This window comes from Bradysia coprophila, chromosome IV (genome assembly GCF_014529535.1).
Source record: "Bradysia coprophila strain Holo2 chromosome IV, BU_Bcop_v1, whole genome shotgun sequence".
In the NCBI taxonomy this organism is placed as follows: domain Eukaryota; kingdom Metazoa; phylum Arthropoda; class Insecta; order Diptera; family Sciaridae; genus Bradysia; species Bradysia coprophila.
In genome coordinates this window covers 5,261,994-5,273,790 of record NC_050738.1, presented here as the reverse complement: position 1 = coordinate 5,273,790, position 11,797 = coordinate 5,261,994, and the positions used below count along the sequence as shown (strand labels likewise).

At 34.7% G+C, this 11,797-nt stretch overlaps 2 protein-coding genes across 2 annotated transcripts; both read left to right on the top strand.

The window, feature by feature from the left end:
- Nucleotides 1–2,278: 2,278 nt before the first annotated feature.
- Nucleotides 2,279–4,337, top strand: LOC119065991. Its single transcript, XM_037168198.1, has 3 exons — nucleotides 2,279–2,523; nucleotides 2,797–3,644; nucleotides 4,322–4,337. Exons 1-3 carry the CDS (start codon nucleotides 2,464–2,466, stop codon nucleotides 4,335–4,337), a joined length of 924 nt encoding a protein of 307 aa, XP_037024093.1. The 5' UTR covers nucleotides 2,279–2,463.
- A 1,148-nt stretch (nucleotides 4,338–5,485) lies between these two features.
- LOC119066698 (probable enoyl-CoA hydratase) lies at nucleotides 5,486–6,769 on the top strand. Its single transcript, XM_037169296.1, has 3 exons — nucleotides 5,486–6,008; nucleotides 6,075–6,294; nucleotides 6,360–6,769. Exons 1-3 carry the CDS (start codon nucleotides 5,626–5,628, stop codon nucleotides 6,741–6,743), a joined length of 987 nt encoding a protein of 328 aa, XP_037025191.1. The 5' UTR covers nucleotides 5,486–5,625; the 3' UTR covers nucleotides 6,744–6,769.
- Nucleotides 6,770–11,797: the final 5,028 nt, after the last annotated feature.

The following is an 11,797-nucleotide window of genomic DNA, read 5'->3' as shown; positions in this document are numbered from 1 at the left end:
CTCGTACATACCAATTTCGTGCATACCAATTTTGCTTAACCTGAGACGAGGTGGGTCAATTTCAAGATTTCACAGCTCCCTCTTCAAAAAATCTATTCATTGTACACCACAGAATGTAATTATCAATAATTTTTATGAAAAAAGTATGGTCCTGACCATCGATATAATATACTGTAGATTTCGGAAATATAGCACACATACAAGTGCAAAAAATACGAATCACAACACAAAACGAAGAGAAAAAGGAAATTGAGAAATGCAGAGTTTCAATTATTTTCAAATATTTGTATGACATTATTTCGCGCGCTTTCTCAAAACGTAAGTTACGTTCCACATACATCCATGTGATCTTTCCGCATAAAGTTGCTTTGACATTACTTATCTACCCTATATTATATCGATGGTCCTGACCCAGCGCCATCGACTACGAAAAATACAACACTCATCAATACTCTCCCTAGCAACCAAACTACAATTATTAAGGTGGTAACTACGTTTATGAATCACTGCTACTTTGTTCGCTCGTGTTGTTGTTGTTGTTTTTATGCCATATTAAAAATCAGCGTTTCTCAAACTTGTTTTCCACCCTAAATCGATTTTTTGAGAGAGTTTGGATGCTAGGGAGAGTATTGCACTCATGCATTTTTTCGAACAAAAAAAAATACAACACCAAAATTCAGCATGAAAAGTTGTATACACATCTGTTGTGGACGGTTTATTTTAGGCACTTTCGCATCAACTCACGAAATTGCCTAAAATATACCGTCCACAACAGATAAATAGTTGAAAAATGTAAGCCCAAGGGCCGAAAGTGACAGATGTCTATACCTGAAACAGCGTACACATTATCGATTTAAGTTTGTATGGATAGGCCATCCCTGGTTTATACGTTCATTGATATCTTTCGCCCGGAGAACATAACAATTTGGTTAACTCCGGTTAACGCACTCATTTTCATGTTATTTTGACATAAATCGTGATTGCGTTCAAGATGAAACCGGTCGATCAGCCATACGTATTCTATACCACGGTTCTGAAAGAACTAGGTTAAGACAACTCTGAGTTGATCACAAATTGAGTTCAGCGGCTACGAAGTTTATATGAAAAAGGCAACATAACAAATACAAAATTCCGAATTTTCTTAAAAAACACTTTCTTCAAGTTGACACACAATCTGTACTGAGTGCGTTTATCGATTTCGGTTATAAAATAATAAAACGATTTTGTCGACAAAAGAATATCATTTTTATGAAGAAATATTTTCGTATCTACTTTCTACGAATTTCTTTCGTGTAGAACGAGTATGGCTGATCATTCATTATTAATTTTTCAAAAGACTGACATTTTATTTGTTTACGTTTAGCATATGTCAATAGTCACAAAACCAACTGTCATCGATTTACCAACCTTCTCTCTTTTTGCGTATTTTGACATTTGTCACGTGACAAACACATTTTTAACAATGTCATTCGTGCTTTCTTCACTTGTATGATATAACTTAAAATCCCATTGTGTTTCCCCTAAAAACAATCAGAAATCCTTATGCGTTCTCCTTGCTGACTTAGTGCTAGGTAGGTCCAAGTGTCGTAGTTTTTGCTATAAATGTATTGAAGAAGGTGAGAAAGATAATTATACAAAGTTATTCTAGATCGATGACATATGAGCTAATTAAATCGATTGCCCGAAAAAAGATTTTGATATACCAGAAATAGTTACTTGTGTATCTGTTTTGGACGTTTGATTTTAGGCAATTTCGCGAGTTGTGCCTAAAATCAATCGTCCAAAACAGATACTCAAAAAAAATTTCATGTAAGGGGACGAAAACCCGAGAAAAATCTCGAAACTCCCTCATTTTCGGCCCCGACACATGAAAATGACTATTACATACACTTGTATTTTGCCTAGAGTTGAAAGTGGCGAACAAGAGGATTGGTTTGGGAGTTCACAGCATGTTAAATCCATTACAAAACTCGGGATAAAAATGAAAAGTCACATTTTCGTGGGACTTCACACGAAAACTGGACTATTCAACTTTTTAGCCCTTGTCATGTAATAGTACATTTTGTTACAAGTGATGAAGCAAACCTGGTTAGAAAACTCACTTCATTCGGGCTACAAATCGCGAAAATAGCTTAAATACATCGTCCAAACGAAGTACACAAATAACTATTCTTGGCCGCAAATACCTCTCTGAGAAGTACATATAAATCAAACTTTTCGATCGTAGTTTGCGTGTCGAAATCCGTCGAATTTCCACTAGTGACCTGAAAAGTTTTGGTAAAAGACTAAATCAACTCTAGAGCGGAGATTCAATTAATTAGCATATAACGGTGCGGGATTAGTTAAGTTTGAAATGTCAGGGGCATCAAAAATGTCTTTCTGTGATAAATATCAAAATCTTTTTTTTGGCGATCACAATTATAATTTCTCATTTCTTATCGCAGGTATTTACTGAAGACCGCAATGGAAAGAAATGTTCGACAATTGGAAGTGATATTCCCTGTAGACGGCGATTTACAAAAGGTGAGAGCCTCTCAGAGTTATTTGTTAAATTTTTTCTTTACGATTGGAAATGAAATCTTGAATTATGTAATAATTATTATCTGCCAAGAACAGATATATCGAGATAAACAGATTTGACCTAGAGAGATAAGCGCGAGATTCAATCTTTTATATTGATGCGACATGTCTAAGGCCGGGAAAATGATTTTCCTCTTTCTATTGTTTATCCATAAGTGAAGCGAATCAACCACACAATCTAAAAATTGTTTTAAAATTTCATATTTACAATTACAGGTCAACATATCCACAGTGTACTCGTACGTTGAAAATTTTGGACCAATCGTATCATGTGAAAAAAGTAGTAATGGGCTTGATATGCGTATGATTGAAGCCGATGGTGTACCTATGAATTGGTTTAATCGCTACCATGAAATCGATGGGTATCGCGTGCGTATGCGACGGGAAATGCACATTTTGGATCTGCCTCTGTTTTGTTTGAAAGTGATCTGCAAGTGGCTGTTGAATAGCATTGACGATTTGTGTAGCGTCACGGAAGTCTGCACTACATTGAAAGACGCTGCCATATTGACGTTCGAAGGAGAGTTTTCAAAAAGTGGCGCACGCTTCGCATTGAAAAATCGAATGCAAGCAGATATACGCCTTTTCCAATGCTTTCTACATTCAATTACTAGGTTAGAAATTAATGCTGAGGACAGAGAGCATTTCACTTATATCTTAGCATCTCTCAAAAAAATGAGCCCCAACAATGTTTTGAAATATTTGAACTTTTCAAACAAACGGAATTCAAATGGGCGTAATCATAGAGAATATGTGAATCATTTTAGCCATCTTTCTACAGCTGAAGTGGAAGATTTGTTTTCAGTATTTTCACATTTGGAAGGAATATCTTATAACACATGGGAATTTGTGTTTCCACGACTACCTCCTAATTTGAGGATATTGAGTTTAAATTTTCTGTACGATAATGAAGAAATATCTGGAACGTCGCATGTAATCAATGCGAATTTACAGAAAATCGTTATCAGGTCCACATATATTTATTCACTCGCTAAAATCGCTGAACTTTTGCAATCGAGTCCACAAATTAAAGAAATTACTATTTACGGATGGGAATGGGGAAGGCCATGGGATGACCCTTTTCCATATGAGTTATACAAAATTGATGATATATTACAATATGCACCTCAACTTGAGGTTCTAAACATATACACTGGGAGTACGAAGAATCCCAGCATCGATAGTATACAGAAATTAAGGAAAATGCGTAATTTGAAGAGACTGAATCTTACACTAAGGGATCCGTCTATCGAGATTTGTAACGCTATCAACGAATTGAACGTTGTTGTCGAATGTTTAACTTTATATTGTTTTCGATGGACAATGGAGCTTTCACTCAGAATTAGCAACTTTAATCACTTAAAATTGCTACGGCTAAAAAGACACACGTCACTTGAGGGTGTGCCTGAACTGGTTGGGCGTTTACCTCATCTATCTGTGCTTGTACTCACAAAACATGTGATCACTTTAGATAATATCAAAAAAATTATTAGTGCCGGTAGTAAAATAACAGATTTCCATGTAGATCGAATCGGGTTAGAGCATAAGTTGGACACTAAACAGTATTTGGAGATTGTGAGCGCTGTTAGGGGTAGATCAAATGAACTCCAGCTGACATTTTGGTTGACGAAACACTTCTCAATAAATATTGATTCGAAAGTTTATTGCGATAATGTAAGATATGTAAATGTTCAGCATAAACGTTTCAAATATAAATCATATCCTCCCTGTGGATTTACAGTTTAACGGTTGCCTGAGATTAAAATGGGTCCAATAATACACTTTGTCGGTGGGATTATGTGGATGCTTTGATGTGTGTCTTGCGTTATTTTTTCTATAGAATCTTGCCGGTTCTCTATTCACTTGACTACTTATAGAAAACACAAATTAATCAATTTATTGTCTTAATGAATAAAAATAAAATTCAAAACACAACAAAATGAATTTCTTTGTTTCTTGATGTATTTCACGAAAATCCACTTTTTGATGAAAACTTACGATAGGTGCTACAATTGCGGAACATCCAAATACTTTTTGTTTGTAAAAAGTTTGGTAATTGGATGCTCAACGATAATAGTGAAGAAAAAAAACATGTGAACAAATTTCAAAAAATATTTAACTTTAACCTCAAATTTAAAACGTCATTTTTAAGAAAAGTTGGAAAAACTGCAGTGAAATCAGAAAATTCGGGAAATTTTTTTGTAGAAAAAAATCTTTGATCTTTTAGCTTTCATTTGAATACCTACTCAATGTTGTACGCTCATTCGTCGCTTCACAATAAATTTGAATTTCTGCATTTGAACTTCGAAGGGCTGAAAAGGGGGGAAGAAGGGGAAGAATGGAGGGGATTTTTGGGCTGCCCTTCTAAAACCTCATTTTTTTACATCACAAACAATATCCAATCACTGGTTTGTCTCTAGCCGATTTGTAAATGTTCCACAGGCCCGTGGTCTATGAATCAGAATCAGATAGAAAAAACTCAACTAACTCATCCCGACACAACATAACACGGAAAAACTCAAATTCGTTATCATGCAAAAAGCAAAAAGCTCTATTATTTTCAAAGATTCGAATTAAGTTCGTGTTATCATGGAAACAAACCTTTGTCGAGGAAAGGAAACTTTTATGAATTAATATTATGGCATGCACGGAAAGTTTATGGAAAATTTGCGTTGACTATCGTTGGAACCTCCGTTTTTATGTTCTGAAAGACGAAAAAAACAGAATGAATATAATCAAAATTAAAGCAAATGACCAGTCAAACAAATTTTTATGACGCCTAATTTGTATGATAAGGTGGTCCCGTAAAGCTACTGTTACCAACAAACTTTCAAACTCGCCATCATCAGCGCCCTACATCGTTCGCATCGTAAATTATAAATATATCTCTCTGAATGCGCTGATAGATAAGTGATTTGACGGTTTTAAGCCATGCGCAGAAAATATTCAATTCCCCTTGTTTACATGCGAACTGTATTTTGAGGTGTACGGTGCATAATATTTTCGGGAATCGTATCCCATTTCAAGTAGTGAAAATAAAATAAGATGAACAATCGACTAAGGCTGCAACTTCTGCGATACATTCCATCGTTACGACCATGTCTTAGACAATCTAGCACTTCTTCCGCTGAACATTTCAAAAGTATTAGGTACTTTACGGAAGACCGAGTTGCCTACATCGAACTGAATAGACCGGAACGACTTAATGCAATCGATAAGTACATGCCATTTGAAATACAGAAAGCGGTGCAGCGAGCCAATTTCGACGACGAAATTCATGTGATTCTTTTGTATGGGGCTGGAGATGTTTTCTGTGCTGGCTATGACTTAAAGGCGTACGCCGAGGAACAGGACAGTACTGTGAAAGAAGACGACTATTATGACTACGTTAACCAGGAAATGCCGTGGGATCCAGCACTCGATTTTCAGTAAATTTTCAATGGTTAAGTCGTATTTGATTCCATTTTTCTGCAAAAAAAAATCTTCCTCGTCAGGTACATGTCAAGTGTTACAAATTCATACATGGAAATATGGAGAAGCATGAAACCAGTTGTAGCAAAAATTAAACGAGCTGCCATCGGCGGTGGAAGTGATATTGCTTTGGCATGTGACTTAACATTCATGGAGAAAAGTGCAAAGATCGGTTATCCGCCCAGTGTTATTTGGGGCTGTCCTACCAGTGCGTTTTGGACATTTCGCGTGGGAATGGAACAGGTCCGCACTATTCAGTCTTTCTGATCGGAATTGACTCACTTGACTTTCTTTCTTTTACCATCAAGGCAAAACGAATTCTCTTCACTGGGGAGATTCTGACCGGCGAGAAAGCGGCAAAAATTGGATTGATTGGGGAATCGGTTGCTGGTAACGAATGTTTAGACAAACGGGTTGCCGAAGTTCTGCAACGGTTGGTGACGGTGCCTAAGAATCAATTGTGGTATCAGAAATCGGTTATTAATCAAGTGGTCGAACAACAGGGACTCCTCAGTGCTCAAAGACTTTCGACGATTTTCGATGGAATGTCAAGACATTCACCTGAAGGAATTGCATTTCAGAAACGGTGTATGAATGTTGGATTCAAACAAGCGGTTAAGGAGAGAGACGGTGGCAAAGAGACTGTTTGGTCGCACATGAAGCGAGTCAATAATAATGATGTAAACGACTGATCACTTTTAATACATTTTTAAACGGATGTTTTTGTGTCTTTTTACTCAATAACGGTCAGATAGTAAATATGGAGTTTGCTGACCTCCGTCGGTTTTTGTGGCTTACTTTAACTTCCTGACTTGTTATAGCCCGCTGATATAGGAAAACTCCGTTGGCCTGTTAGAGCCACATATTTTTTAGTACTTCATTCTTTGCACGAGAAATGTCGTAGCAGGTAAGTTAATCTTTTTGGGATTAACATACACCACCAAACCTTTTGTAAAATTTTAATTCAATTCACAAAGGAATAACTTTTATTTATTCCCAAATCATTAGTTCCGGCAGGGACCACATTTTAATCTTTTGAGAACTTAGTTCGAAATTCCAAAAAAATTTCAGATGTGGTGACATCGGTTATTATTAGTCGGGAAAGCGTCTTTTCCTCATAAACATTAGTAGATTAAGCACATCTGTCTAAAAAAATTATTTTGACGATTTGGAAGTTACCGAGCCGAAGGCGAGATTATCGTTCTAATTTGAACCCAGGACCAATCGAGAAACTTTACACTGCAATTGAATACAATTTTTTTACTTTTTTAGTCACAAGTTAGCAACAAGATTTTATGTACAGTAGAGGAATCCTCATTTTTCCAAACACCACTTTTACGCACTAGTGCTACATCCGCTACATTCTAAATATTATTCAACCACCCGGTATTTCGAGAGTTGATGGTAAAATACCAGATGGTATGCCGTTGATTTCTTGGAGCAGAGGCAAATCTTTGATTTGAGACGTCATTATGCGAGATACATTAGCTCCACCACACTTGAAAATGTCATCTTCAAAAGCGGGTAGTATTGCAGAACAGGCATAACGTAAAAAACACAATCATTACATTATTATTACTCCACAAAGTTGAATGCCAAATCACAATATGTACTGGATAGAGCATTTGCTGCGCGTACACGATTTGTGTTTGCACTTGGAAGACGTGACAATGTCGATGAGCATGTCAAGCGAATTGTGGGGTGCCCGCTTATCAAGTTTCTCAGTTACCGCAGAACTATATCCATGTTTAAGCTGCTTATCTACAAGGAACCGGAATATCTTTTCAACAAAATGCTGATGTCGTCTCGTTCAAAACTTCTAATTTTGCCACGTCACAATTCGAGTCAGTACAACAAGCCATTCTTCGTTAGTGCTGCTGTTGGTTATAATATGCTGCCGAATTCCATCAAGGTGTGTCGCACTATCAACAGTTTCAAAAGATGCTCATGATGATCATTTGGTCTCGTAACGTGGAAATTCATACCTACCACTGCCTGCCAATCAAGTTCGAATTCACGCAAGCATTGTGGCCTACAGTCTGTATTCGTTTTATACGTTGTTATTATCCTTTTCCGTACAGTCCATTATGAGGTTTAAATTGTACATATCGTTTTGTTAGTATTGCTGGGCAGTTGAGACATTTGTTCTTTCTTCATTCACTGTTTGTTAGCCCCGTACGAAGTATAAGCCCCTTTATAGGATTACGATGCCGTGTGTAATTGATGGAATTCGAAGCAGACGGTAAGGGCAAAGTGTTTGCCTATGTTCATAGATGACGAATCCGCAATAAAAATTTGGGCCGTCTGTCTGTCACGTCGATATCTATCTTAAGTAAATCAAATCCGATTTCAAAAATTTTTTTTTCCTTGAAAGATAGTCAAAATAGTGAGGCTAAGTTCGAAGATGAGCGATTTTGGGTCGACCCCTCCCGAGCTGGGGCCCCATAAGTGATTTAATGTTTTCTGAAGATATCTCTGGCCATTTAAAGGCTACACTTGTAAGTGATACGTCAAATGAAAGGTATTTACGATACCGATCGACGAAAAAAAAGTTTATGGAAATTGGATGACCGACTCGTGAGTTAGACCCCTTGGTGTGAACTAGGTACAGGGCGGCAACCCGGTTTTGCTTGAACGTTGGCCAAATTTGAACGGATTTAGATAGATTTTGCTTTATTAGATAGGTATTGACCGTACCAATCAGGGAAAAAAAAGTTCATGAAATTCGGTTCACCGGAGCGTGAGCTAGGTCTCTTGGAGTGAGCTTATATGAGGCTACTCGGCCGTAGAGTGAAGGTGGTGTTTTTTGTTAATATCTCGAGTAAAATTTGACCAAATTTCATGAATTTTTTTTTTGGTTGAAAGGTACTGAAGAATGTAAAGCAGCCGTACTACTTTCCATCTCCTAACAAAATGGCCGTCGGCCGCCATTTTGAATTTTTGTAAAAACAATATAAATCGGTGAAAATAATTCTTACAAAGTTATTGATCAGTGGGAAGTGATTGGTTATGTGTGTGTGGTGTTTCAAGGATCCCAAATATGGATATCTATATATAAATATATATAGTATATTGAGCTATATAACGGTATAGATAGTTATTTTGAGGTATATACTAGCATATTTATCAGTAAATTGTTTATTTATAGGTAAATATAAGTTAATATAGGACTGAGGAAATAGTATGTCAATTTGAAATTTGTGTTACGTTTGAAAGGAACATCGTACGGGGCTTCGTAATTGCGCTATGCGCAATTTTTAAGACGTAAAAATTTCATAAGAATTTTACTTTACCGACGTTTACGGGAAGAGTAGGGCTACGGACGAACTAGGGTCACGTGCGCAATAGATGTACGGGTTCGTACGGGGCTCAGTCGCAGCAAACGCTCCGACTGTTCTGACGGCTCGTTTTTCACTCTTTTATTCTTTGTAGTATTTATAATTCTGTATTATTGTTCTTCCAAACATTTCTATAAGGAGAAATCCTTGTTGTTTGTGTGTAATAAATTGAATTGAATTTAATTTATTTTCAATAATAAAAGAAACAGTGGTTTTCCGTTCCAGTGAAATGATCGGCCAATCCGAATGATTCGAATTGTGGAACCGGTGGAAATCATGTCTGCCACTATCTCCATTAATCGCAATTTTAATCCGCACAGAAGATTTGATCCGTTACCCCAGAAAAAAACATACTGGAAGTAATCCCTCTCGAGATTCCAATTTAATTCCAGATTCCAGATTTCAATAATAAAAACTTTGCTGTTTCATTAATATAATTTTATTTTTCAAATATTTGTATTATTTTCTTTACATGCTTTTTTGAATGTTAAATATATTATTTAATAATAATAATAGTATAAACATAAAGGCTCTAAATAAATTTGTAGTTTTACGAGTGTTTTTCTTAAAAAAAAGAAGTTTTTTTCTCTTTTCTTTCTTTATTTTCATATTGTTTTCCTTAATGTGTGTGTGTGTGTGATGCGATTCAGATTTGAATTATTCGAGATAATTTTATGAAATATTTACAAATATTTGATTTTTCTTTCAATTTTTTCTTCTTTATTTTCTTTTTAGTTATGAATGAGTTGTAATATAATTATGGGGATAAGTCTCGGGATAAGTATTTCAAGTGAATTTTAAATTTAATTTTCAAATGGAAAAAGAATTTTTTGTTTTTGATGAAAAATCTTTTTTTTTCTTGTTTTGAATTTGAATACTGCAATTTTGTTTTTTTTATTTATTACACAATGGTGGAGACTGACGCCGAGAGGATGTTCAACCTCCCGGACGTATCTTATTCTGTTTGTTAAATCAGTTTTGTATATCTCGAGTTGTAATATAAAGTTTTTTTTTCTTCATCTTGTTGCTGCTCCTTTTTTTTCTTTTTTTTTTAAACACTAGAAAATTTATAAATTTCAAATACAAATCTCATCCAATATGGCCGAAAGGTTTTACATAATTTTTTTAAGATAATTTCTATTTTCTTTGCTTTCTTAACATTACATTTTCTTTTATATATTTTCTTACTTTTCATTTCATCAATTTTATTTTCTTTATTTAAATTTAACTTTTTTCCCTTTAGTTGTACATTAAAAATTGTTTTGCGTTCATTTTTACCGCTTAAATTAATTTTGTACACGACATAAAAAATGAAAATATATTAGCTCTCGTTCATCGAATTGGATTTTTTTTTCTCTAATTTTTCCTTTTTTTTCTTCAAAAAACCAATTTGTATCATAAAATATTTCTTTCTTCATCATACCTACGATTTCATCATGCCTACGATTTTCTATCAAATAAAAAAAAAATGAAAAAGATTTCAATTAAATGTTTGATTTTATGACATTGTCCAACTAATATATTTTCATGTCTCTGGTACACCGATAATTATTTTTATTTTATATTTGAATTTAACTAACTTTACAACTTAAAAATTTAAAAAATAAAAACTTAAAACTAAAAAAATTTTGAAATTCACAAGCAGCCTAAGCGTTTCCTTTTTCTCTTTTCCTATTTTTTTTAGTATTCCCTTTCTTTTAGTTCAGATAAATTAAATTTTTAAAACACGTATACGTTGATTTCATCATCCTTGTTTGTTTTTCTTTAATTTTTTTTATTTTAATTTAATTTTTACAAAAAGAAATTTTTTCTAATTTTCCATTTTTTTTTGTTTTTTAAATTTTTGCGCCAAAAAGATCGACTTTTTTTTATTAATTTATATTTTAACTTAATTTCGATCACAATGAACAAAATATAGCAGAGGATGTTGGTTGGATGTTATAAAATCAGGGAATATTTTGAGAAATCAGTTTCTCAAACATTTCTCAAAATTTCTTTCATTAAAACAAAAAATTTCCAAAATTTCTCTAAGATTTCTTTTTGTCAAGAAAAATATTTCTCAAAGAAATTCTCAAAAATGGACCCTAACATTAATATCATGTCGCCGTTCATCTTCAGACGGTAAATCGAACCGTCAAAATGTGGAGCTGACAAACTGTTTACTGACGACTAATCAGCTGTTATCGACAGCAATGACAAAAATACGCAATAACATTCGGCTACTGTTGTCTTATAGCACTGAAATGTGTTTTAACACGAATGAAGTAATAGATTTTACTATGCTGGTGCATGTAATAAGGCTATTACATGTATAGGCAATAACCTTTACATCACTCGCATAGTAAAACGTCGTACTACACACGGAAAATAAAGTGATATCTCGTATCACGATGAGTAAAAGTACCTCG

Bases quoted from the DNA above. Each gene is read 5' to 3' on its own strand.
- LOC119065991 (XM_037168198.1), top strand. From the start codon at position 2,464: ATGGAAAGAAATGTTCGACAATTGGAAGTGATATTCCCTGTAGACGGC. The intron at 2,524-2,796 runs GTGAGAGCCTCT...TTACAATTACAG, and splicing joins TAGACGGCGATTTACAAAAG to GTCAACATATCCACAGTGTA.
- LOC119066698 (XM_037169296.1), top strand. From the start codon at position 5,626: ATGAACAATCGACTAAGGCTGCAACTTCTGCGATACATTCCATCGTTA. The intron at 6,009-6,074 runs GTAAATTTTCAA...CTTCCTCGTCAG, and splicing joins GATCCAGCACTCGATTTTCA to GTACATGTCAAGTGTTACAA. The intron at 6,295-6,359 runs GTCCGCACTATT...TTTACCATCAAG, and splicing joins TTCGCGTGGGAATGGAACAG to GCAAAACGAATTCTCTTCAC.